The following is a 27,767-nucleotide window of genomic DNA, read 5'->3' on the forward strand; positions in this document are numbered from 1 at the left end:
GGTCGGGGAAGGCAGAGCTGGAAATGGGCTCTGGAGGAGTAGGGTCTGTGGGCTGGGGAGGCGTGGTCAACCACGGGAAATACGCCAAACCAGAGCGCCAGGGAAGGCTTGGGGAGAAGATGGAGCTGCTTTCTGTGCTGGACAAGGCTTCTTAAAATGGGAGCAGAGCCACAGAGTGGTAGGTGGGGCTTCCGGGAATGGGGCGTGATCAGGGCGTGATCCAAGGCGTGGCTAGCCCAATGTACTTAAGCTTCCTGAGCGCGCTTACCGGCTCCGCCATGGCTCTGAAGCGGGTCTTTCTGCTGCGCTCGGTGGCACCACGCGTTGCTGCCCTCTCAACCAAACCGCGAGCCCAGGAGCAGCCTCCCGCGAACCCTGAGGCTTTGCGGGGATGTGGAGCGGCTGAGGCTGTGCGGCCGCCTGTGCCAGCCGTGGACTTCACCAACACACAGGAGGCGTACCGCAGCCGTCGAAGCTGGGAACTGGCGCGCAACCTGCTAGTGCTGCGGCTGTGTGCGTCGCCGGTGCTGCTAGCGCACCATGAGCAGGTGCGCTGGTGGGTGGGTGACCAGATAGGCAGGAGCCAGGGGGGACGGAGGTCGGAAGTGTCGGGTAGGGCCACTACTCAAGCATGGTCAGGCTGAGCAGGCGAGGAAGGGGGCCGTTTGCTGCGTACTTTTTCGGACTTCGTGAAGTTTCCTACTTAGAATCACTACCAATTAGAAACAAAGGCTTATAGTGTCTAAGACATGTACTATTTGTATTGTCACATGTGATATCTATACCCTCCATGCAGCTCTAAGATTGTGAAGATTGAAGGGCTTATTTAGGCTAGGACTTTAGAATTCCACAAGTGTGGCCAGCTATTCCCAAACGCAGCTGCTCCGAGCAGTTTTGGGAAGTGAGGGGACAAACTCCTAACTTCATTTTCTCCCATGCTTACATTTATTATAGATACAGTCGAAGAGCCTGGATTCAGAAACTTTTGATCCAAGTGCTCTCTATAATTACAGACATGAGAGCTAGTCATCACCTGTAGTCCAGACAGCACCATAGCCTATGTCTGCCTGCTGCCAGCACAAACTGGGATGCAGGGAAGAAGTTGGAGGGTCTCAGAGACTAGCAAGCCTACCACTTTAAACTGTAACCTGGCAACTTGAGGGCGTTTGGGCAAAACAGAGCACCACTTCAGCCAGTCTTGAGGGGTTAGTGATGAGTTTTCTCAAGGTGACCTTCCATGTCTGTGAGGATACAGAGCTGGAAGAAATCTCAACGGGGGTGGGGGTGGGGGGTGTGGGGGTGGTAACTTCTCAGGTGAGACTGTTGGAACCACACTTAGAAAGTAGCTGAGGCAAACAGGTAGGGGGTGGCTCTCGCTCCATAACCTTGTTGAGATGGGTTCAAGGTGCTGCCCTGAATCCCCTGGAAGAATTTCATTGTAAGCCTTGGAGCCTGGGAGGGATGGGCGGTAGGAGAAAGTCTCTGGCCTGCGGGGGTGAGGCCCTGGAGCCAGGAATGTGTGTGGTAAGTAGGTGGGGTCCCAATGCGCTGAAAAAAAGCCCAGCAGGAAGCAGGGTGCACAGGTGAAGGAGCCCTAGCAGTGGGAAGCACTTCACTGCAGCCTGGAGGGATGATGTGGCAAGCTGGGAAGAACTAGAAAAGAGTGGTCAGTCTCGGGACCCTATGCAGAGCGCGAATTGGACCACCTCCCTTGGGTATCATCGATGGCTGCTCTCTCTCACCTTTAGGACAGGATGAGCAACCCAGAGGCTAGCAGGGAGGAGGAGGGGAAGACAGTCTGTAGGACCATTTTGTGCTTCACCCTGCATTTGCCACTGCTGTCCAGCTGAGAAGCAGTGTCCCCCGGCCTGGGGTTTGGGTCTAAGGAGGATGCTCTCTGCACCAATCAGGGTAGTGTAGTGACCAGGGAAAGGCCATGCCATGCCACCTCTTCTGGTTCTCTGGAGCCTGCTCTAGATAGCTCTGGATTCCTGGAGGAAACAGCAAACCCCAACCCCAGCAAGGCTCCGTCTGTCCAGCCTGTGCCCCAGGAGCCTTTCTTTCTGTGGCATCCGTGCTGAGGTCTTCGCTAGTGGCCTCAGTCCCCGGTGCTGAAGGAAATGGCATTCAGAAGCCAAGCTCCGAGCCGAAGAGCTCCTGAGCAGGTCCCAGCCTTCCGTAATGCTGCATGAGGCCCTCTAATACAGTTCCTCATGTTGTCGTGACCCCAAGTATAAAGTTATTTCCATTGCTACTTCATAACTGTAATTTTGCTACTGTTATGAATCATACTATAAGTCTGATATGCAGGATATTTGATATGGGACCCCTCTGAAAGGGTTGTTTGACTCCCAAGGGGTTCGAGAAATCACAGGTTGAGAATGGCTGTCCTAGATTGGTGGGTTAGACTGGGAACAGTCCCCATTTCTCTGGCTAGAGGAAGACTTCCACTGAGCCACCCGGTCTTGTGAGGCTCTGCAGCTGTAGCTGGGATCGTGGGTCGCCAGGCTTGGCTTGAGGGGCTGTAGACTGTAGGAACTGACACTGGAACTACTGCCTGGGACTGGAGCTCTGCTGGGGACCATGAAGCATTCCATTTGATGAGGATTGAGAAAAAGTTGGGCTCTCCTGTTCAAAGAAGAGATTGGTTGCATTTAAATGGGGGAGAATTCACCTTACTGTCACCGTCTTCTGGATATTGTTTGAGACTTTTCTTTGGTGGATGTACATATAGGGAGCCCAAGGACACACGTGTGTGTGTGTGTGTGTGTGTGTGTGTGTGTGTGTGTGTGTGTGTATCTGTGTGTGTTAGAGAGAGAGAGAGAGAGAGAGAGAGAGAGAGAGAGAGAGAACGAGCGCACACAAACGAGCGCCAGTTTCTCAGTATGCAGCTCTGGCTTAGAACTCACTACGTAACCAAAAACCTACCTCCCTCTGCCTTCTGAATATTGGAATTAAAGGGTGTTCTATCATGTCCGTCTGCCCCTTTTAAGGTAGGTTTGTTTTATTTATTTAAACTGGCTGGATAAACTGGCTGGATCTGGTCAAGTAGTTAGGCTGACTTTCCGGTGAGCTTCAGGCTGGGATACAAGCGTTACCACCTTGTCTGGGTTCCTGGGATCACACTCAAGGTAGGCAGGCACATTATAGCTGAGCCATCTCCCCAGCTATCTTTCCTTGTGAGATAAGGTGTTGTTACATAGCTTAGGCTGGCCTTGAACTTGTGATACTCTGTAATTCAGCCTTTCAAATGCTGAATTACAGAAGTGTGTCACCAAGCCTGCCTTTTTTTGATTCTACAGTGAAAATAGGTGTTTCTATTACTGGGACAAATTTGTGTCACCTGGATAGGAAGATAGTGACTTCGAGATGGATTTGAAGTGGTGTCTTGGCTCTAGAGTCTACTTTAAAGCTGCCAGCCCTGCCTGTGTGTGTCCACCATTCTCAGTGACCAGGGTGAGTGCATGTGACTTCCATAGGTGGCCATTCCCTAGTGTACCCCCTCCCATGGAAAGAATGTCAAGGTGTTTTTTTTTTTTTTAATCAGAGGTTATAACTTTCTTGATAAACGAACAAAATTCATAAATCTCAACTCCTGCATGGAGACTGCATGTGTTATCAAGAGGCATCTCCATGGAGCCCCATCTGCCTGTGGCAGGGTCATGCTGGCCAAGGTGTCAAAGTGGGTTCCCCCTTGTCAAGAGGACCCATTGTCCATGGGCCTGAGGCACCCCAGGCTTTTCCTTTCCTGGAGTTGAGTGGGCAGTAGGCACGGGTTTCTACAGTGTGCGTGTGGGGTTGCTTCTGAGCGCCAAACGTCTGCATGTCACCACTCCCTACTGCCGTAGCTCTCCCCTCTTCCCCATGCCGAGCACCCTCTTTCCTGAGTCTAGGTTAGCAAATGTCCTCCATCCCAGGCCATGATCCGCCTGCCTTAATTATGTAAGGAGTTGTTGTTTCTTCTCCTTGGGTGTCTCTCTTGGTGTCTACTTCCTTCCCTTTCCCCTGGGGTTTAAAGAAGGCTTACATAGTGTGAGGTGGAGTGAGATGTGACAAGGAAAAGGGACCCAGCTGCATGGGCCCAGCTGCATGGGGCCAGCTGCTTGGGGCCAGCTGCTTGGGGCCAGCTGCATGGGCCCAGCTGCTTGGGGCCATCTTCTTCAGGGTAAATCTGGCATGGTAGCTGGTCAGTCCTGGACAAGGCTGTGAAGTGGACTCCCATGTCACTGTGTCCCTCTCTCCTGCCATCTGAACTTTGTGTGTGGTCCCTGCTCAGCAGCTGTGTGAGGGTTGGCCTCACAGCAAGCCCTGTTCTGGTGTGTTTGACTGAGAGAACAAGTCATGGAGAAAGATACCATACTAGAGAATTAGCTCTGTGCTTCTCCCCACCGCACCCCCAAGAGACCACTAAATGTCACAGAAATGCCTACTGCTGTCTCTGGGGAGACTGGCTGGATCCCCCTTTACCCACCAAGGGGTGATTGGCAATCCCTGGGGTGGTCCACGAGCCAGGCCCTGGGGGAAGAGTCTTCAGGGGAACAATGTGCTCAGAGCTTCAGAGAGCCAGTAGCTTGAAGGGTGGCACCTTGATCCCCCCCACCCCCCAACTGCCCTGGACAGAGGATTGGTTCACAGCAGCTGTGAAAGCAGAAGCAGCCTGCTCTCAGAGGTCTCTATAGAATCTGCTGTGCACAGGTATAGCACGGGAGACAGGTGCTCAGACAGTTGCTTCCTTTCGCCTTTCAGTTGTTCCAAGTTGCCAGGAAGCTTCTGGGGCAGAGGATGTTCGAGAGACTGATGAAGATGACCTTCTACGGCCATTTCGTGGCTGGCGAGGACCAGGAGTCTATCAGGCCTCTGATTCGGCACAACAAAGCCTTTGGTGTTGGCTTTATCCTGGACTATGGTGTGGAGGAAGATCTGAGCCCCGAGGAGGCGGAACGCAAAGAAATGGAGTAAGACCCGCTTTTCTGGTGTCGCAAGGCGCAGGCGTGACCCTGAAGGGCACCCAGGGTTTCAGCTTCAGCTGGGTGGTGGCCAAGACTTTGACCGGATTGCCAGCAGCCCTCATGGGTTGTGCCTGGAATTCCTGCTTCCTGCAGATAGGAGTGCTGTGCTTTTGTGGGCCTGCACCAGCAGAAGGCTGAAGGGTAGATCTGCTAACCACTGCCCCGGGGCCACATCCAGCTTCCCAAAACTATATAAAGTTCAAATTGCCTTTTCACTTTGCAAGGGCAGAGTGGTGTAATTGTATGTCTTTTAAGGCTGAGAACGCGTGCTACCTTCCGCTCACAGAAGCATGTGGTGGCCCTGGCTTCCTGCTCCAGTCTGCCTTTCTTTCTTTTTTTTTTTTTTTTTTTTTGGTTTTTTTTTTTTCGGAGCTGGGGACCGAACCCAGGGCCTTGCGCTTCCTAGGTAAGCGCTCTACCACTGAGCTAAATCCCCAGCCCCTCCAGTCTGCCTTTCTAAGGATTCCTGATTGGACCTGCAGGCTCCAACTAGTCCTCAAATAGTTTCCTGGTCTGAAGGTGGCTGTGCCTGCGGGGCATAGAACTTTGCTGACTGGGTTCAGCTAGGCGCTCCTGGTCGGGAGGATTGTAGCAGGCAGCAGTGTAGTGTGACAGGCGGCCTGGAGTCTCCTCCCACTGCACGGCCCTTCCCTAGGCAGCTCACGGACCTGCCTTCTTGGCAACAGGACAGAGTGGCCTCATTCTGCCCCCCTGGGGTAGTAGCTGACTCACTGGAGGCCTGTGCAAAACCAGCCCTTTCTTTGCAAAGTGTTACTGCTGGCTTTCCCCAGGCCCTTGCTTAGGTTGGGGGTCCCGGGTCTCTGGCTGCAGCCGTTCAACCTGTGTGAAGCTTGACAGGCCAGGTCAGACCTTTGGCTTGCCCCTGCTCCTCCCCAGGTAACTAACACTGGGCTGGGGGAAAGGCAGTCATGTGAGGCCACTGGCTGAGAACAGAATGTCCGAGCCTGGCCTGGCATGGGGAGCCCAGCCCCTGCTTTGTGATTGGCCATTCTGGAGGCGGGGTGATCCAGCCCCAGCATCCTCTTGTGAGGATTGATTCCTTGGGGATTTGGCTGCAGGCCTTCACCAAGGCTGCTGTTGAATAACCTAAATGGATTCCACATCCTCAGCCTAGATAGGATGAGCACAGAGGGCTCTCACCCGGTACTGCCTTGCTGTGAGAATGGATGGTAGGCCTGCCCGCCTGCCTGCCCGCCTGCCTGCCTGCCTGCGTGCAGGATTTACTCTTATCTGTACCTTTCTGTTGGCTGCTCAGCTTGTCATGGCTGTTTGTCCCACAGGAGCTTTGCTTGGGCTCTAAAGGCATCAGAAATAGATCCCTCCAGACCTAACAGTGCCCACCTCCAATGCCAACAACCAAGTGGTGGGGCTGCAGGCGTAGCTCTCTGCCTGCCTTTGGCCATAGCCTTAGAAGAGGGTGAAATGTCACAGTCTGACGAAGTTCTGAGTCTCTAAAGGGATGCCTGGCTGTCCCCACATGTCACTTCCCCAAAGGGAGAAGAGCTTACAGAGCCCACTGGTTATGCCTGATCAGGAGTGACCAGCCCCACAGACCCTCGTGGGCAGCCTTGAGGGTTCCTTGCAGGGAGGTACGGAGTCACTGAGGCCTGTCCCTGGCTAATGGAAGAAAGCACAGAGTGCATGGAGACAAGACCTGGTAGTCATGCCTTTGGTTATCTACACTGTGGGCTGTGGAGTTCTACGACCAGCTCTGCTATCATGGGTCACTGAGGACCTGACAGGATTTCTGCTTAGAGAGTCACTGTGCCTACCAGGCTCTGCGCTGATAGCCCTCAGGGGACTTTGGTGTGGTTGTGCCTGACACTGCTCTTATGGAACCCCTACCCTCCAGGGACTTTGGCTCTCTGTCTCTGAGGGGAGGTGACACATGGGGATTACCTACTTCCTTATTACAGACTCAGAACGTGTCACCAGATGACATTGGATCCTCTTTTCTTGCTAGGTGTTATCAGCATGAGGTCAATGAAGCAACAGCTGTCTGCCTAGCTTTTGTCCCCTGGGCCGTGGCCTTGTAGGCTGAGGTGCTTGTGGGAGCCCCAGACACTCAAGGATATATGGCCCAGCCTCACCGTAGCTTATGGCCCAAACTCTCTAGATAAGGCCCTGATCCAGGAGAGGAGGGCCCAGGACAAGGCTTCTTGGCACGTTGCTTGGTAGCCCAGATTTACTGGAGGAGTAGTGAATACAGCTCATTGATGGTAAGGCCTGGAAGGTGCCATCATTGCCCGTCTCCACGTCTCTGAAGAACTCTGGGCAAGAAACACGGCAGGGCTCCTTCCTGTGGGGCCTCTGCATCCTGCCCTGCCCTTTTGAGGACTTGGGTGCTCCCAGCGTGGTGGGAACCTGTGAGGTTTTCTTTTCTTCTCTGTTTGTTTTTGTTTTTCAAGGCAAGGTCTCTTCTGTGTAGCCTTGGCTGTTGTGGAACTCACAGAGATCTGCCTAGATTAGAGGCGTGTGCCACCACTCCCTGACTTGAGGTCCTCAGTTAGATGACATGAAGGGCTTGTTTTCATCTTATTTTTTTTAAAGGTTTATTTAGGAGCTAGAGAGGTGGCTCAGCACAACAAGATTTATTTACTTTTTATTTATTTTTTTTTAAGACTTATTTTATATATGTGAGTACCCTGTTGCTATCTTCAGACGCACCAGAAGAGGGCATCTGACCCCCATAACAGATGGTTGTGAGCCACCATTTGGTTGCTGGGATTTGAACTCAGGACCTCTGGAAGAGCAGTCAGTGTTCTTAACCACTGAGCCATCTCTCCAGCCCTCGTTTTCATCTTCTAAGGAAATTCCTGGTTGCTATTTCAAAAACAGGACTAAGAGTTTTAGCAGGGACTGGGCCTTAGAGTGGAAGAAGCCAAGGTATATGAAGCCATAGGTGCTGGGACGGAGGCCAGAGCAAGGATGCACTGTTGCCGGACTGGAGGAGTCCTTTGTACAGGGTGGCTACTGCCCCTGGCCTGATCTCCCCAGTAAGGGATGCTCGACACAGGAGGCCTGAGGTTCCATGAGGGGTGACCCCTCCCTGGTGCAGGTGGTCATGCCAGGCCAGAGGAAGGACTGGGTTAATGCAGGTTGGTCTGTTTCCTTGAGCCAGCCTTGTATCAAGTTTGTGATCGGGTCCAGTGTTCAGTGACCCCTGGTGACCTCAGGTAGCATAACCGACCTTTGCCTCCTCTGTCCTGCAGGTCATGCACCTCTGAAGCTGAAAGAGATGGCAGTGGTGAGTTTCGGATCCGGTGCTCTCCTCGCTCCAGCACACAGTCTGGTGGCCCAGGAGACATCTAGGCTCAGGGCCTGTGGCAGTCTTTGGGCGAGGGACAATGCTAGAGGCTGCTTCCTATGGCTTTGTACCTTCACATGCCTGGTGAGATACGGGCTCCTTGTGGTTTTAAGAGCCCGTCCAGGCAGACCCAGTGTCCCTGGCCTTCACTAGGCCACAGTCCAGGCCTTCGTGATGGAGGCTCTATTCGCCTGGCCTGGTTTGCCCTAGGATGAGGTTTAGCCAGGGCAGGGGGTCCAAGTGAAAGGAGCGCCAGGTTGGCCTGTCTAATAGGGCTATGCATCTACCTTCGCAGGAGCAAATAAGAGGGAGAAGCAGTATCAGGTCCACCCCGCCTTCGGAGACCGCAGAGATGGCGTCATCAGTGCCCGCACCTACTTCTATGCCAGCGAAGCCAAATGTGACAACTACATGGAGAACTTACTGCAGTGCATCGAGGCCTCAGGTGGGGTCCCCTGCTTCCGGCTGCTAAACAGAGCCTCGGGCTTGTGCAGTCAGGGGACTGCACGTTGGTGAGGGGCACCTGCTTGTTCCTGACTGCTCTCCCTGGAGTTGTGTGCCCTAGCACCAACTCCACTTGGCACTTCTGTGTTCTGTGGCCCATCCGTGGATGGCTATCGTGCTAAAGGCATCAGCAGGCCACCAGCAATGTGCAGATCTCTCTGGCTTCCTTGCCTGGTGTCTTCTTGAGTACCACGGCTGTTTCATCAACCCTCCCCGTGTGAAAGGGCATTTAGGGAACTGGTTATAGTTACAGGGAGGAGCCAGCTATTGGGCTGCTTTTGAAGAACAGGGAGCTGCAAGCTGCACCCGGTCATCCATCTCCTCAGACACTCATGGCCCTTCCTTTGGATTCTGACAGGCGGAGCCAGTGACGGTGGTTTTTCAGCCATTAAGCTCACGGCACTGGGGAGACCACAGTTTCTGGTAAGTGGTGGCGCATTGGATCTGCAGAGGCTCTGCAGATCCTGGGGCTGCTATGTGCACTGAGAGACTGCAGATGTGCTCAGGTCTGGGCGGCCGTGAGCTGGGGCTACAGAGGCTGTCCCAGGGCTGGATGGAGAAGCTGGGCACACGCCGCAGTAAGGCTCACACCTGCACTGACAGCTGCAGTTCTCAGACGTGCTGACCAGGTGGAGACAGTTTTTTCATCAAATGGCTGCAGAGCAGGGACAGGCTGGGCGTCCTGCTGTGGACACGAAGCTGGAGGTGGCGGTGCTCCAGGTGAGCGGCCCTTCATCTTCTCCTGGCTTATGTGGGAAACAGCAAAGACGGAATAGAAATGGGGGCCGGGAATGAGTCCTGCCGTTGTAGATGGTGCGATGCTGTATGGGGTGAGTGCCAGTGGACAGTGAGGGTGGCAGTATTGACTCTTTCTTATGTCTCAAGGAGAGCATCGCCAAGATGGGCATCTCGTCCAGGGCTGAGATCGAGAGGTGGTTCACACCAGAGACGCTGGGAGTGTCTGGGTAAGCACTGACAATCTCAGCTGAGCCCCAGTGGCCTGTACTCCTCATCGTTTCCCAGAATGGGCCAAGGGAGCGAGTTACTGAGCAGAGTTGGTAGCAAGCTGGGAGTCTCAGGTATTGGCATTCTGGACGCAGGACTTCTTAGAAAATGACCTGGGTCCCAGAGCATCTTCCTAAGTCACTCTGGCAGGTGAAGACAGCGTCCCATGTCCCATCCTTAGGGTCAGAGCCTGGGACTAATGCCACCAGTGTCTCCTAGTCAAGTCGGGATGTGGGCTCGAGGTCGAGCTGCTGGTTCTCAGATAGCTCTGGCTAGCCCTGCACATTACCTAGCCCTGTGTGTCCAGTCACCAGCCTCCTGAAGAGGTGCCTGCGTTCTGTCAGCCCTGCGTCTTTTGCTCTCCCTTAAGGCTGACCTGGCTATGGAATGAATTCTCTGCATCCTTTGTGTTTTTATTGCTGACCCATTGCAAAAGTGGTTGTGCTTTGGTTAACTGAGAACAGCACTCAGTCTTAAAATCAAACTCTAGGGTAGTTCATGAAGGCTGAGTTCAGGAGCAGTCTTTTGAAGTATGGCTAGTGTGTTGAAGACCCCCAAATACCCTACTACCTGTGGGTAAAGCTGGGTGATTGGACCCAGAATTTCTGGTAGTCTACTCTGCTGACGTGCCTCTTCTCTCAGCACTGTGGACCTACTGGACTGGAACAGCCTCATTGACAGCAGGACCCAGCTCTCCAGGCACCTGGTGGTCCCCAATGTACAGGTACCTCCCCACCCCGATTCTATTGTCTGCCCACCCAGGGGACTCATTGTGACTGAGGTGCCGTTCTTTTTGACCTGCCCACAAAGACAAACCCAGTGTCCACAGTGCTCAGTAGGGCAGGGACCCATGTGCACCTTTACGCACGAGGAAAACGGGTGTCTAGAGGGAGGTCTTCCTCAGCCCACCTAGCCCTGTGTGTCCACTCACCACAAGTCTTTAGGGACGAACACGGTCCATCTGGGTAGTGCTCACCTGGGGTCTCCTGGTCACTTATACTCAGAGGTGGCAGGGCCAGGCGCTCACATGTGTTAAAGGCGATGCTGGCTGTCAGATGGGCTCTCTCCCAAACATGATGGCAGATTCCCAAAGCAAGTGTCCCCTGGGACGAAGGCCAGCTACAGCTGCATCAGCTTTAGGAGTTGTGCCAGGTTCCATCTGGCCAAGTGAGCTGCTAGCATGGCCTGGACTCAGGGGAACGAGGTTGTGTGGAACCCCGTCTGCTCTAGGTTATGAAGGAGAACAGAAATCGTAGCTGAGGAAAGTGTCCTGCAGATGTTTCTCCCATGATGTTCGCAGCCCCAGAGACTGAGGGCCCACCCCAACTTTGAGCCACTGTCCTGGACCCTCAGGGTGCAGTGTGTTCATGAAATCACTGCTGAGGTCATTGGCAGACTTCGGCATGGGTGGTTGTGGTCCGTGAGGCAAGGCTGCTGGGACCGGTGCAGTAATGGCCCATCAGCATTGCAGGAGCATCCTGGGCTGGCTGCAGGCTGAGCGGGAGACTCTGTGCCGGCTGCATGGGGTTTCCACCAACAGTACCCTGCTGCTGATGCAGCAGTCTTCCTGGCTCCTTGAAGGCCATATTGTGGTCCCATGCTGCAAGTTGGGTAGTGCCCCATAGCATGGTTCCCCCTCCTGAGCCTTTACTATTCCAAGTAAAGTGGTGCCTGGTTGGTTGGGGGTCTAGGCTCCCTTCCTTTGCCTTTCTCTGCCTGCTCCCTACAGTGGTAAAACTCTCAGTCCTAGGGAGGTCATAGAAGTAAGTACCTGGTGGTACAGGCCTGGGCCTGCTGCTTCCATGGGTGCAGCTTTCCTCACGTGTAGGACAGTGGGCTGGCTGGCACCCAGTTTGGGGCATTTTGTCATCATATCTAACTTAAGGCAAGGTACTAAGAAGTGTCTTCTCTGGTCCATGGGATGCAGGAGGGTGGGCAGAAGACAGCATTCCTGAAAGGTAATGTTGGCCTCAAAGTGGAGCATTGTGCCCCCTAGTGGTCTGACTTCTGCTGTGCTCTCAGACTGGCCAGCTGGAGCCCCTGCTGTCACGGTTCACTGAGGAGGAAGAGCAGCAGATGAAGAGGATGCTGCAGAGGATGGATGTGCTGGCCAAGGTGTGAGCCGCTGTGTGTGTGTGCCCGTGTGTGTGCGCGTGTGCGTGCGCGTGTGCATGTGCAGTGGGGGAGGATGGGCATGCTGGCCAAGATGTGAGCAGCTGTGTGTGTGTGGGGTGTGTGTGTGTGTGTGTGTGTGTGTGTGTGTGTGTGTGTGTGTGTGTGTGTGCTGGGGGAGGATGGGTGTGCTGAGAGAGATGTGAACAGCCCTACTGGGGTAAGCATTAGGGGCACTAGCCCCTGAGCAGGGAGGGGGTGGGCATCATCAGCTTGAAGCCATAGATTCTTCTCCCTGTGAACCTCTCAGAGAGCGAGAGAGGCAGGCGTGCGGCTGATGATTGACGCCGAGCAGAGCTACTTCCAGCCGGCCATCAGCCGCCTGACCCTGGAGATGCAGCGCAGGTTCAATGTGGATAAGCCGTTCATCTTCAACACGTTCCAGTGCTACCTCAAGGTATAGCCCTCCGTCTCCTGCCTCCATCTCCCTGCCTGTCCCCAGCGCTTGGCGATGTGATCCATCACCCGCAGGGAGATTCTTTTCCATGGAGCCATGCAGTATCTGTTTGGCCCTGTTTGGCTGCAGAGGCCACAGCAGCACAGGTAAAGGAGCAAACAGACTACTAATTCTATACCCAGTTCAACTATCTAGAAAACAGGCCCTGCCCAGTGGCCAATCCCAGTCCAGAGTGGTCTGGCAAAATGGCTCAGTTAGAACACTTGCTCTGCCAGCCCACCACCCTGAGTTTGATTTCCTCCCCCAAGGTGCCCTGTGACTTCCACCTGCGCATGGTACCCTGCATGCTCTGCCCCCCCAAGTACTAACAATGCAAATAAAAGTGTATGGGGACTGAATGCAAGGAGCTCTTTCAGGATGTGCTGAAGAGTTCATAGCTGATTCTGCCTGTTCTTTTTTTAGCACAGGGCCTTCTTAAGAATCTGAACAAAAGCAGTAGACTCTCCTGGGAAATTTGATAGGGCCAAAGTGGGAGCCCAGAAAATCCCCAACCCTAGCCCCTCAGCCTGAGGCTGCTAAGTTGCTGGGGGTGGGGAGTCTCATGGGGACACACATCTTCTTAAGTACCAAGAGGACATGATGTGTATGGGGCAGTCCCAGACAGGTGGCAACTTGCTCCTAACTGGCCAAGGTGACACCAAAATACACAGTAACTCCAGGCATCTGGGCCGATCACCCACAGGGCTATCTCAGGCTACACAGAGGCTGTTGGTGGAGAGGTTAGAGGTCCAGCTTCATCCCATTTTTCTCCCAGATCCTTTGTCATGTCTCTCGGGCAGTCATTGGCTGGCCTAGTAGGCACTTGAAGCTGATGTACACATGAAACAGGCAGTCCCTATGCTGCCACCAGTCGGGCTCCCTGTGACTTTGGGGCTTGGCTTTGCAGGATGCCTATGACAATGTGACCATAGATATGGAACTGTCTCGCCGTGAGGGCTGGTGTTTTGGGGCCAAGCTGGTACGTGGTGCATACATGGCCCAGGAGCGAGCCAGGGCTGTGGAGATCGGCTACGAGGACCCCATCAACCCTACATATGAAGCCACCAATGCCATGTACCACAGGTGAGAGGCCTCCTGTGCCTTCTTGGAGCAACGCACGGGAACCTTTGCTCTGAGTGTGAGTGACTCCATTAGGCAGAAGCCAGTTTCCTGAGGGCAAAGGTGCTATTTCTTCTGCTGTTATATACTTTTTCCAAAACATCACATTTCTCCTCTTTTCAGTATGGAGTACAGGCCTCTCTTTACGCCCCCAGTTGGTTCCTATGGACACGTAAAACAACAGATACAGCTCATGTGGTCAAGTGCTTGCCTAACACACCTGAATCCTTCCTGGGTTTGAGCCCCAGCACCACCTTTTATCCCAGCACTTGGGAGGAGGCAGGAAGATCAGTAGTTCAAAGCCATCCTTGGCTTCAAAGTAGGTTTAACATCAGCCTGGGATACATGAGCTGGGAGAGAGAGCCCTATCCCAGGTCCCTGGCTTGCTGTATGTGGCTGGCGTAACCTATCAGATTCTCAACTCCCACGGCAGTCAACAGTGGCTCGCCTGTTCTTTCTGCTGCTTATCGCTGGATCTTTAGTGCAGCTGTTCTGTACTGTGGAAAACGATCTCTGCTGCTGTGCTTTCGGTTTTGGATGAGTTTATTAAGCATACAGCGAGCGAACAAAGAAGCAACAGCAAATTACAGGTAGAGAGAAGCAGCAGAGAGAAAGTAAAACATTACCAAATCACGGGCTCGCAATGTCGCGCAGAGACAGCTGGAGTAAGCCATTCAAGAGAGCAAACACAAGGTACTGGTGAGGTGGGGTGGGTGCACCACAGCAGAGATGACTTTCATGCTGCGGCCCTGATGGAGAATGCTGGACACAGCCAAGTTCTCTGCAGGACCAGCTTCTGCCTTTCCCACTGTAAACGTTTTATATTATGTAAATGATGTCAACTTCTGTTGGAAATCTTTAACTTCTAGCTGTTCTTGAGGACATCCTGTTTTTAACACCGTTAGCCACTCACTGTTCTCCCCTCCACGGTAACAGAATCAAGGAGCCAGCCTGAAAGGTAATGGGGTTTTAGAGGACTTCCAGACAGAAGTACGGTTTGATCTGGAGTGTATCGGGACAACTCCATTTCCAGAGCCAGCATCTCGGTGAAGTCAAACAGCACGTGACAGCTTACCTACATGGCCTTTATCACCTGTGCACGCAGTCCAGCTCATGTGTGCTTCCCGCAGATGCCATGCTTGCTTATTGCACCCCTGAGGCCCTGTCTCCTTGGGCTCCCCTTCTTAAGTGTTGTTCCATTTCAGAAGTCCATGCATACCCAGCTGTGCCACATGCCTACGTTTACACATGCCCTCTGTCCTCTCCCCTTGTCCTCTCCCCTTGTCCTCGCCCCTTGTCTCCTCGTTTAATTACTTCATCTCCTGTGTCAGTACCGGATACCCAAGGGTGTATGCTCGGACTCGTGGTCTTCTCTGGTTGGTCTAACAGGGACTCACTGAACATCCCGTGCTGTGTTAGATGCATGTGCGGCTCCAGGTTGTCTCTGAGGGCACAGCTGGAGCATGTTGGCTGAGGGCACCTGTGTTGTCCAGCCTGGCATAGTCCTTGGTGACAGTAACACTGAGACTCTGTGGTACTCAAGAACGCCCACCCCACCTGAGGCCTCTTCTTCCTTTTATTTCTTGAAGAGCCAGGAGTGTGCTTAGCTCCTTCCCAGAAGTAAAGTCGCAGGTCAGGCAGGCCCTGTGCACCCTGGTGGGTAGTGTTAGGCTTGCCTTTTTACTGAGCACCGCTGCTAAGGGGATGTTAGCAATCCCAGTCCACCCCAGATACAACATCAATGATGGTGGACTCCATCCAAGCTAGTTTGCTCAGCCATTGGATTTCTCTGGAGGTCACTTTCGTGAAAAGGGGTGACTCAAAAGCAGTGCCATCAGTGAGAAGTCTGCCCTAGCAGAGAGGACAGCTGACCTGCAGAACCTGTATCCTTAGAGCTCCCTAACAGCCTGTGGGCAGCTCCACAGAGCCCCTGCTCCCAGCAGTTGCTTATTGCTTTTCTAACCTTGAAAGGAGCCTTATGACTCTTACTGTCTGGGTTTCTTATACTGGTTCGGTGAGTTCCTACGGTAAATAAATGTCCTTATCTTCTTGAATCTCAGGAGCCTCCCTCCTTCCAGGCAGGAGTGATTCCCATACAACAGCTGGGAGACCAGATGCTACCCTCCTTTTTTGAGATTCACCACCACCACCTCCTCCTCCTACCTTTGCTCCTCAGCCTGGGTCCTGCAATGCCTCTTTTCTCTGCAGAGCCAACAGGGGCTCAGGTGGTGGTTGGCCTGGAGCCAAGCTTAGGTAGGACTGTCCCTGACCCAGGTGCCTTAACTATGTTCTGGAGGAGCTGAAGCACAGCACAAAGGCCGAGGTGATGGTGGCTTCCCACAATGAGGACACCGTGAGCTTTACGTTGTGCAGGTAGGTTCTGCCAGCCTGCTGTGGGGGGTGACAACTGCTCCACATTCCAGTCTAAGGAGTGCTAATAAAATGTAGTGCAAGAGGGCTGGGGCAGCAACTGAGAAGTGCTTGCCCAGCAAGCATGAAGCCCCTAGTTTGACTCACAGAGCCCATGTGAAAAAGCTAGCTGTGGCAGTGAGACTTCCCCTAGTACTGGGGAAACAGGTGGGATTTCTGGGGCTTGCTGGCCCGCCAGCTTAGCCTCATCAGTGAGCTCTGCATGGACATACACTAACACAGCAAGCACAGATACATGAGATGCAATGTAATCCAGTCAGAGCTGTAAACTTTTCTAGTAGCAAGGTTTAAAATGAGGTTATTTCAGTATTTTTTCAGTCTTCAATATGTTGATAGCATTTGAAGCTGTGGTCTACTTTCCGTTCTGAGGAAATGGCTATGAGGCAGGGCTAGGATGTCAGCCTTTAGAGCAAAGGCTGAGTGCTACATACATGCATGTGTGTTATGTGTGTGCGCACACACACGTGCACTCATTGGTCCACAGGAGGGGCATGGAGAAGGGGTGTCAGGCAGTGGCACAGGAAAGGACAAGTTTGGTGCCCCAGCCTTCCTTGTGTGCAGGGAAGTTGTGCTGGGAAGACCTAGATAGCTAGAGCAGAGCCCACATTCCCACCTACTCCATAGGGCAGTGGCTAGAATGGTTGAAGGGGTAAAGGGCTGAGATATATCAGGGGGCTGTGTTGGGGGTGGATCCTTACCAGCCTGGCCCCTCTTCACAGGATGAAGGAGTTAGGCCTGCATCCTGCTGATGGTCAGGTGTGCTTCGGACAGCTGCTGGGGATGTGTGACCAAATTAGCTTCCCACTAGGTGAACTGGGCTGTCCTGGAGGGTGCGTGGCAGCAGGGCGCGCCATGTTGTGGGGGGAGGAACTCATTGCTACCCCCATGATGTGCAGGCCAGGCAGGCTTCCCTGTGTACAAGTATGTACCCTACGGGCCTGTGATGGAGGTGCTCCCGTACCTGTCCCGCCGTGCCCTGGAGAACAGCAGCATCATGAAGGGTGCTCAGCGAGAGAGGCAGCTGCTATGGCAGGAGCTCTGCAGGCGGCTGCGCACAGGCAGCCTCTTCCACCATCCGGCCTAGTCACTGCAGGGGCCATGCCTACCTATTCCACTCAACTTGTTACCTCTGCGGCTCCAGGCAGGGCTTAGTCCAACCTGCCCAGACACGGTTCACCTTTTTATGCCCAAGCTTTCGGGGTGCTGAGGTAGGGGCTGCCTTCCTGCACCCCCAAGGAGCAGACACTCAAGAATGGAGTCAGCTAGAACCCCTGGGAGCTGCCTCACTAATCCTCTGAGTAAGCACTGAGCACCTCTGCAAGCTGCAGAGCCCTCATCTAGAACTAACCTTCTGCCAGGGTCTAACCTATCTTCCCTGCACTGGGCAGAGGACAGGCTGGGAAGCCTGTTTAGTCAATAAATCATCTTGTAGTCAAGAGTCATCACCTTTCTCTGGGTCCCTGCACATGAAACCAGCTCTGGTCACAAGAGGTCATTCCAATCCAGACACTGGGGATAACACCTCTGCCAGGCTGCAGTGACACCCGGCCACTTTTATTCCACACCCCAGCTGCATTGGGCTCTGCATGACTGCAGGCAGCACACAGGTACTGAGGCCCAGCTCCCTTCCGGCCCCTCTGTGCCCTTCACTCCAGTAACTAAAGTCTTAGCTGGGTCTGTGGCATGTGTCCTGCCAAGCCCTTCAGTTTCATACAGCAGTTTGGAGTCTGTACTAATTAGGGACCTGACAATGCAAGTACTAAGGGGTTGGGGTATCCTGGAAGGTATATGGTAGCTGTCACTCTGCTGGCTCCAACATGGCCAGAGCCACTGAAAGGATGCTAGGTAGCACAGACACAAACCACGTCCTGGGTTCTTTATTTTTCTAGGCCATACTGGGCTTGGGTTTTGTAGCTTCTTCCACCGAGGGTGGGGGCTGTCAAGGGAGGGGCTACACAGGAACAAGGCAAAGCCCAAGCCTGGAGGGATATGCCCAGAGGGACCCACATTCCCACTCAGCATTCAGTCATGGGGCCTTCTCATGACACCATTCCTATTGCTTGGACCTTCCCCTCCAAATCTGATCAGTGGGTGGCAGCGGGCATAGCCAGGGTCTAGTCAGCTCCTCAGAGAGATCAGGCCTGTTGGCAGCCGGACAGTCAGTAGCCCCCACACAGACAAGGCTGTGGTGCCAGCCATCCTAGGCAACAGAGGACAGCGAGGACCGCCCACTTGGTCACAGAGCCGGCTTTCCCATTTGGCAGCCCCTCTGTTGCAGCTTCCTGATGAGTTCCAGTAAGTTCATCTGCAGCGTCAGCTCCTGGGATGTAACAAAGGCCCCCATGAGGACCAGCATGACACCTCATGCCCTTCTGCCTTGACTAAGACAGATGTGAGGGCCAAGATGGCAGGGAATGAGGCTAAGGGGGCGGTTTTCCTGTGGATGCTGGCCATGGCAGAAGGGAGAATCTGGGTCTTTGTGCCTGCTCGGGCCAGCAGTCTCTGACTGACTTAGAGTGGAATAGGAGGCATGTTGGAGAAACCTCTGCAAGGGTACTACCTTGGTGGGTGGGTACTACCCCAGGGCTAGCATGCTCACCTTCCTGTGGGCATGGGGACTAGACTCTGCTCTTCACAGGGTCTTTCACCTAAACTATCACTAACTGTAGGCTTCACTAGGAACCAATGTGCTAAGACTCCAGATGGATTTGTTGTATTGACATATGCCCATAATCCCTGCACTTAGAAACTGAGGCAGGAGAACCTCAAGTTTAAGGCCATAGCTGAACTTGTCTCAAAAATAAATCAAGCAAAATATTACCCCCAACCAAAAGGAAAGAAAACACAAGTTCCAGAGAGAACCCCCTCAGGGACCAAGGACACAGGTTGTGGCAGGGCTGGTTGAGGTGCTGACCTGAGGATTAGTGGTCACATAGAAACCAGCTACCCCTGCCTTCTCCAGTGTGCTCTGCTGGTCAGCAACCTTCCGGTCCAGCTCCAGGACAATCTTTCGGTCCATTGCCTGCTGCTCCTCCCGGATCCGGTGTTCCAAGGCCTGCCAGGGCTTGAGTGAGGATGGCTTCTGCTAGGGCTTCCGCCCAGGGATGCCTTAGACACAAGCTCCCACCTGCTACTTCCTCCTGGCTGCCCTGCCCACCACAGTAGTTCTGGGTACAGGGTATCCTTGCTCATAGCTCAGCAGAGGGGCTCCATAAGACTCCCCAACAGACCCAGCTGGAAATCCTTTTGAGACCTGTCATTCAACCCTTGGAGCCACCGCCCTCACCCCCAACACCAGCTTGTTGATTTCCTGGGGTTCCCTGGTAAGATAAGCCTCTTCCTGACTGGTCTCGTCATCCCAACATTGTGCTTCATCACCTGAGACAAAAGGGACAGTGTCCTGACTCAGTGACTGTATACGAAGCTCTAGTCCACAGAGATGCTTGGTTGACAGGACAGGGGAGTGACAGATGGACCGTGGCTCTCCTTCTAGCTAGGGCACACCTCAGTCGCCATGGGGAAAAGTCATGAGCTAGAACTCACCAGATCTCTGGCACCCATTAGCTCAGCTTCTGAGCCACCCTCAGCCCCACCACCAAGCCAGCTAGTACCCATGAGGAGTCAGGCCCAGATATCCCGTCCCAACTCCTACCTCTAGCTCACGCTGCTGGGCTGCCTGGAGCACTGGCAAGTTGTGGGGCCGGCAGGACTGCTGGGCTTCCAGATGCTTTTGCCTCAGAGTCTGTCTGAGCACTGGGAGGGAGGGAGGGAGAGCAAGAGCAGGCGTTGGGAAGACGGGCAGCTGGGCAAGAAGAGGTCTAGTTCAAGGGTCTCTAAGGAAGCCCTTCCCAGACAGCTGTGGGTTGTTTTAGACTCTGGAGGACTGCTCTCGGCCAGCACCTTCCTTTGCCTCCAGTGCTGACAGGGCTGTGTATGTTAGGCAGGTACAGCAAAGATCAGAGCTCAGTACACCCAGGTCAGGGACAGGAGGCAGGCAGGTGGCCTGAGGCAGGTGGTCTTTGGGACCAGGTGGCCCAGTTCTAGCTGTGCTGTCTTGGACATCTTCCATAGGACATCACGCAGGGACTCTGGGTAAATACTGAAGTATTCAAGAGCCAACAGCCTATAAAAGGAGGAAGAGGGCTCTGTCTGCCATCAGTGCAGTGTGTCAAATCGAGCTTGCTACTACCCTGTGGGTAAGCAGAGCAGCCCCTACTCGGTCAGCAACCAGGAGGTGAAGGGGTACACAGGCCCATAGTGTGAGCCTAGAGGGCTCGGCTCTGGGAAGTCCTTACCGTCTGCCAGCAAGCAAAGTACTGGTCCCTGGTAAACTGCTACACACATGCACACACACAGACCGTCTGCCCTAATGGGCAGAGAGAGACAGGGGCACAGGATGAGGAGTCACTAGCACAAAATGGGGCACACCACACCCATCAGAGCAGGAGTGTGGCTGGCCGGCTCTGACAAAGCCTAAGCAAGGTGGCACATGCCAGACATCACCTTCTGGATCTGGCTGAAGGCAGCAGCAGTGCTCACTGCCAGGTGTACCCGCCTAGTCCAAGCCTTCTGAAGGACAACTAGCAAAGTCTTGAAGCAGGTACCAAGAACACCCCACCCAAAAGGGCTCTATAGGATAATGGCCAGCTCCATAGTGACGTCAGGGGAAGAAGCAGCAGCAGTCGGAGTGAACACCTTTCCTTCCTGGTGACGGAAGGAAGTTCTGGAAGAATGACGGGTGTAACAGGAGCCAGCAAAGCCTCCTCCTGCTTACTGGAAAGAACGAGCAAAGTGGGGCCTGGCCAGACTTGGAATCCCACCACTAGAGAGGCTGAGACAGGAGGACAGCCAGCTCTACACAACACAGAGGGTCAGCCTTGGAAAACCAAACGGGAAAAGAGTGAACTGAGCCATGTACTTTAGACTTGTGAACGAGAGACACCACATACCTCCACAAAAACATTAAAATGAGTAAAGAAAAGCACAGCCCCTCAAACATTTGGTGAAGAAATAAAGATCTTGGAAAACAAGGGACTTCTCAACCATTCTGAGGCCAGCATTACCTTCACCCCCACAAAAAAAAAATTTACAAGAAAACTACAGACTGCCATATATATCAGAAATAAAGCAAAACCCCTAAAATTTTCCTGAACCGAGTCCAACAGACAAGGATGGGACATGACTCAGTAGGATGAGTATGAATCCCAAGTGCCCATGTCAAAAGCTGAGCACAGCAGTGTGCAGAGACAGGTTGATCCCTCATGGCTCACTGGCCAGCCAGCCGCATGACTTAAATCAAAAAATAAAGTGGAGAGAAATACAGGAAGATACCCTGGGCTGTGCTGGCTGGTTTTATGTCAACTTGACACAACCTGAAGTCATCTGAGAAGAGGGAACCTCAAGTAAGAGAAGGCCTCTATAAGATTGAGCTGTAGGTAAACCTGTGGGGTGTTTAAAGTGTCTGATGGGAGAGGGCCCTGCCCATTGTTGGGTGGTGTCATTCCTGGGCTGGTGGTCCTAGGTTCTATAAGAAAACAGGCTGAACAAGCCATGGGGAGCGATCCTCTAAGCAGCACCATGGGCTCTGCATCAACTCCTGTCTCTGGGTTCCTGCCCTGACTTCCTTCAATGATGATGCGTTATGGAAGTGTAAACCAATTAAACCCTTTCCTCAAGCTGCTTTTAGCCATGGTGTTTGATCACAGCAGTAGTAGCCCTACCTAGGACACCTACCTCTGGCCTCCACAAGCATGAACACACAGGTGTCCACATACATGTGCACACATTCACATGTACACTACACATACAACTAAACCACATACGTAAAAGAACAATGTGTCAAGACCATACAGGATACATTCCCAGGATACGATTCATTTCTGGAATTTAGAAATCAGTGTCTCACGGGAGTTAACAGAAAAACCACCTGATCATCTCCACGGGAACTGGAAAAGATTTCAACAAAATCCAACATCTACTTCTAATGGGGGAAATCCTGGCAGTACACAGGCATTGCCAGAAAGGCAGAGCATGTTTTTGCCTGTAAATGTAGCTCAATAAAGAAAACTTGCAGGTGAGAGGCCCTAGGTTCAGTCCTCAGTATCAAAATCCAAAGCAAGAAAAAAAAAAAAAAAAAAAGCTCAAAAAACTATAGTGTTGTATTAGTGGTGAGCACGGGGGCATCGTCACACTATTCTTTCCTAGAGTCAAGCTTGAACAAATAAAATGGGAAGGAAATTTGATGGAACAAAATGGTAGATGCCTAGTATAATTTATAGGCGGAGGTGATCAAGTCTGATACTCAAATGGGAAGGTGCTGGAATAACGGGTTATCTAACCGGTAACACAGAGCTGTCAATAGACCTACAAGCAACGAGGTCCATCATATATAGGAGGCTGAGGACACTCTAAGGAATGCTAGTAAGAAGTTTCTGGACGTCAGACTAAAAGGGCAAGTATGGCTATGCACCCCATAACCCGAGGATCCTGCGGCTAGGGACGCCCTAGAAAGGTCCCACGGCCCCCTGCACCTCTGTGTTCGTTCTGCAGCCGCAGTCGTTGGTTGTAGAGGCTCTTCTCGGTGAGGTGCTGGATCTCCAGAAGCCCCTGTACGATCTCAAACACCGTTCCGTCGAGCAGCGCCAGGGCTAAGTCGCTGAGCGTGGTGTAGGACAGGCGCTGCTGAAAAGAGCTGTGGGCAGACCACCGAGTTGACAGCCGGGTGAGCGCGGCCCCGGACCCAGCCCCGGTCCTCCCGCCGCCCGTCGCCGCGCACCTGGGCAGTTCCTTGACCAGGCTCTGTAGCGCTGACAGCAGCTGGTAGTGCCGCTCCTGCTGCCGGGCCCGGTCCGCCGCCTCGTCCCCGGCGCCCGCATAGCGGTCCATAGCGCGGCCCCCCGCCGCCCCTCGAGTCTGTCTCTTAGTGTGTCCCGCCCCCTTACGTCATTCTCCAGCGCGGATGACGCATGCGCCCCGCCTCTCCGGTCAGTCTCAGTCTGGCTCGGCAGGGTGCGTCACGCACAATCAGGCGCGTCCCACCCCTCCAGGGAGACTTAGTAAACGCTCTTTGTCCTCGGAAAAAGAAGCTGGGGTTCGCTGGGCTCCCAGGTGGAGCTGACCTTGGAGGTACGCGTCCGAGGCTCTGCATCCTGGTGTTTTAAAGAAGCCAATCAGGCCTGCTTGCGCTTAGTGCGCGCAGACTGAGGCCACTGGAGCCTGAACGCCTGCAAGCGGGTTGTACTCCACCCAGGGTGACCTCAGGAGAACGGTACAGGGGAGATCCAACTTCTCATTAGGGTTCTTAGTCTCATTAATAAAAGAATTTAGGACAATTTTATTAGAGTTAAAAATACCCCAACTCCACAAGGAAACCATCAACTGCCTGGACGTGGAGAATAGACGAGAAAAGGGTCTAGCAAAGTTGAACTAATACTGTCTCACCAGTCCTTTTCCCACTGAGCCAGCACCTGGCAATGTCAACGTTCATAATTTAGCTTGCAGCGTGAATAAGAGAAACGACACCTTCCTACACCAGATTTTGGGTTTTTTTTTTGTTTGTTTGTTTGTTTGTTTTTGTATTCTGCTTCTGAAGGGTTTGTGCTTCTAGAATTACATCCCTGAATCCTTTTTCCTTTTATTACTATTTTTTAATATAACTCTGTTGAGGCATTCTGGTTACTTTCTTTTTGTCTTCCCTTTTGCCACCATAAGCTCTGAAGTAGTGAATTCAGATCTGGATAACATAAATTACAGTGAACAAACCTTGTGAAGTTTGAATGCAAATGCAACCCACAACACCCCATAGCCTCAGATATTTGGAAACTTAGTCCCCAGTTGGTGGAATTATTCAGGAAGAATTAAGAGGTGTGGCATTGGGGGTTGGGGATTTAGCTCAGTGGTAGAGTGCTTGCCTAGGAAGCGCAAGGCCCTGGGTTCGGGCCCCAGCTCCGAAAAAAAGAACCCCCCCCCCAAAAAAAAGAGATGTGGCTTTGTTGAAGAACGAGTGTTACTGAGGGCTGGTTTTGAGATTTTAAAACCCGCACTGTCCATATATTCTCTCTCTCTCCCTCTCTTTGTGTCTTGTCTGTCTGACTGTCTGTCTCTGTCTCTTGTCTCGTCACTACCACCACTACCTCATGCTTATGGATTAAGATGTAAGCTATCAGCTACTGCCCCAGGGCCATGCCTGCCTGGCTGGTGCCATATCTACCCTGCTGCAATGGTCCTGGAGTAGTCACCTTTTGAAGCTATAAGACCCCGATAAACCCTTCCTTGTTCATGGTGTCCGCACAGCAATAGAAAAGCCATGGAAACACCTGTACATGGAGGAGTAATTTGCATGAATAAATATACTCCAAAGTAACTGTAATTTAATGTTGACAGTATACCGAATTATGGTGAATCATTTTAATCATACATTTAAAAGTCACGGTCTGCAGCTGGGAATGTAGCTTAGTTAGTAGAACGTGGCCTAGCATTCAAGATGCAGTGGGGCTCTATGTGCAGTGCATGCCTGGAATCCCAGTACTCAGGAATAGCAGGCATCATCAGATGCTCAGGGTCATCTCTGGCTGTGTAGTGATTCAGGCTGGCCTGAGATGCATAGACTCTGGCTCTAGAAGAAGGTCATTAGAGGTTCACGTAGTCAATTCTGGATATTGGAGTGTTAGCACTTCTTGAATGTCTTTTTTAAACACACTGATTGTACTGGCTAGTTTTGTGTGTCAACTTGACACAAGCTGGAGTTATCACAGAAAAGGAGCCTCAGTTGTGGAAATGCCTCCATGAGACCCAGCTGTAAGGCATTTTCTCAACTAGTGGTCAAGGTGGGAGGACCCAGCCCATTGTGGGGGGTGCCATCCCTGTGTTCTATAAGAGAGCAAGCTGAACAAGCCAGGGGAAGCAAGCCAGTAACTAACATCCCTCCATGGCCTCTGCATCAGCTCCTGCTTCCTGACCTGCTTGAGTTCCAGTCCTGACTTCCTTTGGTGATGAACAGCAATGTGGAAGTGTAAGCTGAATAAACCCTTTCCTCCCCAACCTGCTTCTTGGTCATGATGTTTGTGCAGGAATAGAAACCCTGAGTAAGACACTGATTAAGACACTAACAGGAGGGCTGGAGAGATGGCTCAGCGGTTAAGAGCACCGACTGCTCTTCCAGAGGTCCTGAGTTCAAATCCCAGCAACCACATGGTGGCTCACAACCATCTATAATGAGATCTGATGCCTTCCTCTGGTGTGTTTGAAGACAGTGACTTATATATAATTAATAAATAAATCTTTTAAAAAAAAAGACACTAACAGAACCCAAACAGAGAGAGATGCCCGAGACACACAGTGTGTACCCTACAATGTCCCATGACAGCTGAGAGCCAAGTCACCTTGCTCCCTAGGCCACATATTTCAGCTTATGACGGCTGAGAAGGATGAAGACTTACTCTTAACATGGTACCATGCCACCTGTAACATCACATGACAGCTAATGCCTCTACCATATCATGTCACTAAGTCATGTAAATGTCATCCAACAGCTGGGAGAAGGGGTGGAGGCTGTCGTATCACATAACGATTCCCCACAGCGACCCAGAGGGGGTCAGAGCACCGGGCATATATGGTGCCTTAAGGTGGTCAGGAACGGAGGCCAGAGTCAATGGTTTTACCCTGTTGCTTAGTTTCACAGTGCAGAGATGGCATGCAGACAGTGAGCCACAGTCTGCCACAGGGATGATGTGACATCATCTGTGATAATGTAATGCCAGGGCTGCAATCTGTCCCTATGGGAATAAGGATGTGTTTATTCTCGGCTTTTATACCATGGAGGCAGCAAGCATGTCAGGTCTGGGTCTTCATCCTACATAACACAAAGTCATGTACAATATGAGCTGGGATACAGGCCTGAATGCATTGTATCACTGTGTGTATGTGTATATATGTATGTGTGTGTATATATATGTGTATATATATATGTGTGTGTATGTGTGTATGTGCATGTATATATGTGTGTATGTGTGTATATATTTGTGTGTATGTGTGTATACATGTATGTTTTTATGTGTGTATGTGTGTATATATGTGTGTGTATATATGTGTGTATGTGTGTATATGTGTCTGTATGCATGTATATATAAGTGTATATATGTGTATGTGTGTATGTGTGTATATGTGTGTATATACATGTGTGTATACATGTATGTTTTTATGTGTGTATATATGTGTGTATGTGTGTATATGTGTCTGTATGCATGTATATATAAGTGTATATATGTGTATGTGTGTATGTGTGTATATACATGTATGTGTGTATATATGTGTGTATATGTGTGTATATACATGTATGTGTGTATACATGTATGTTTTATGTATGTGTGTATATGTGTGTATGTGTGTATGTGTGTATGTATGCATGTATATATAAGTGTATATATGTGTATGTGTGTATGTGTGTATATACATGTATGTATGTGTGTATACATGTATGTATGTGTGTGTATTATGTATGCCATGTATCAGCTGAGAAGAGAGGCGTCAGTTACATGTCACTGTAGCACATGGTACTACATGACAACTGGGAGAAGGTTCTAATTGTCTTGTACCATGTCACATAAGATATTTGGCATCGAAGGCATGCATTTTTGTCATTTTGCATCACTACATAATACATCTAATACCTAATGTTTATCTAATAATCATAAGACCCCACAGAGAGAACCAGACCTTGATTCTTAATGTCACAATGTTACTGAGGATGTCATGTAACATCAAAAACCACAAACGTCAGCTTCATTGTGTCACTGTGGAATATACTAAACCCTGCAGTGACTTAAAGAGGGAACACGCATCTTATCATGTCTGTGCATCGCGATATGTATCACGCAGTATATGGGAAAGGGTACAGTCACCACTCATCTTAAGCTGTGTTGTCATGTGACAGCAAGGCAGGTGCATTATGACACTGAAAAGTAGGGCAGCTGCTAATGGGAATGCGGAGGCTGAAGGCACACCTGGTCGCTGTACATTATGAAATACCATACAGCAGCCAAAGGTGGTGAAAATGCAAGTTGCGCTGCTTACGTTGTCTACATAAGACGAGTCTGTACTCATCAGAGTTCCTGAAGGAGCAAATGCAGGTTAAATCTATGAACCATTGTGTTCAGCAGCATACAGTGTGTGTAGGACATTGGTCATGTGTGTGTGCATGTATGTTTATACATATACATATAAATATGTACATGCACATATAAATATAGTCTGTTTAAGTACATGATTGACTGAGATTGAAGCATTGTGCTTAGAAAGATAGGGTCCCAGTACTGCGTTATCCATCCATCTATCTATCTATCTATCTATCTATCTATCTATCTATCTATCTATCTATCTATCTATGCATTATGAGACAGGGCCTCTGTGTATGGCCCTGGCTGCCCTGGAACTCACTCTGTAGTCCAGGCTGGCCTCAGACTCCTTGGGCCTCCCAAATACCCTGTTTAGCAGCATTAGCCACATTAGTAGGGGAGCCTCTCACATCCCCGTGAATCATTATGTTAGCATTGTCCTTCTGACACTGTCTATCCATACAGTCTCATCTTTGTGTTTATTAAGGGGCAGATTTCTGAATGACTTTATGTTGCACTTTCTCTATGAAGCCAGCCTCACAGAAGGTGGTGTGAGTACTGAAGTCTTCATGCACAAGACTGCCCAAGTGGAACGCTGACTCCAGGTGTGCTGCATTCACAAATTTCCCACCGTGAGCACCGCTACACTTAGC

General features: G+C 51.6%; 2 protein-coding genes across 18 annotated transcripts; one reads left to right on the top strand and one right to left on the bottom strand.

Annotated features, from left to right (window-relative positions):
• The first annotated feature begins 91 nt into the window (after window positions 1–91).
• On the top strand, window positions 92–17,445 carry Prodh1 (proline dehydrogenase 1). 12 transcript variants are annotated; one of them, XM_087576876.1, is made up of 15 exons: window positions 92–178; window positions 3,303–3,456; window positions 4,747–4,955; window positions 8,243–8,277; window positions 8,633–8,782; window positions 9,200–9,264; window positions 9,445–9,561; window positions 9,727–9,806; window positions 10,489–10,570; window positions 11,869–11,961; window positions 12,269–12,415; window positions 13,362–13,537; window positions 15,848–15,946; window positions 16,723–16,811; window positions 16,900–17,439. In XM_087576876.1, the coding sequence occupies exons 2-15, from the start codon at window positions 3,370–3,372 to the stop codon at window positions 17,085–17,087; spliced, it is 1,617 nt and encodes a 538-aa protein (XP_087433002.1). In that variant the 5' UTR covers window positions 92–178; window positions 3,303–3,369; the 3' UTR covers window positions 17,088–17,439.
• Window positions 17,446–17,864: 419 nt separating this feature from the next.
• Window positions 17,865–22,929, bottom strand: Dgcr6 (DiGeorge syndrome critical region gene 6). 6 transcript variants are annotated; one of them, NM_001446723.1, is given in 6 exon segments: window positions 17,865–18,323; window positions 18,918–19,058; window positions 19,656–19,756; window positions 19,904–20,126; window positions 22,534–22,694; window positions 22,779–22,929. In NM_001446723.1, coding segments are annotated over 4 exon segments (495 nt in total). In that variant the 5' UTR covers window positions 20,073–20,126; window positions 22,534–22,694; window positions 22,779–22,929; the 3' UTR covers window positions 17,865–18,239.
• Between the last annotated feature and the right edge of the window lie 4,838 nt (window positions 22,930–27,767).

The sequence above is a fragment of the Rattus norvegicus genome, chromosome 11 (assembly GCF_021556685.1).
Source record: "Rattus norvegicus strain SHRSP/BbbUtx chromosome 11, alternate assembly SHRSP_T2T, whole genome shotgun sequence".
NCBI classification, from domain to species: domain Eukaryota; kingdom Metazoa; phylum Chordata; class Mammalia; order Rodentia; family Muridae; genus Rattus; species Rattus norvegicus.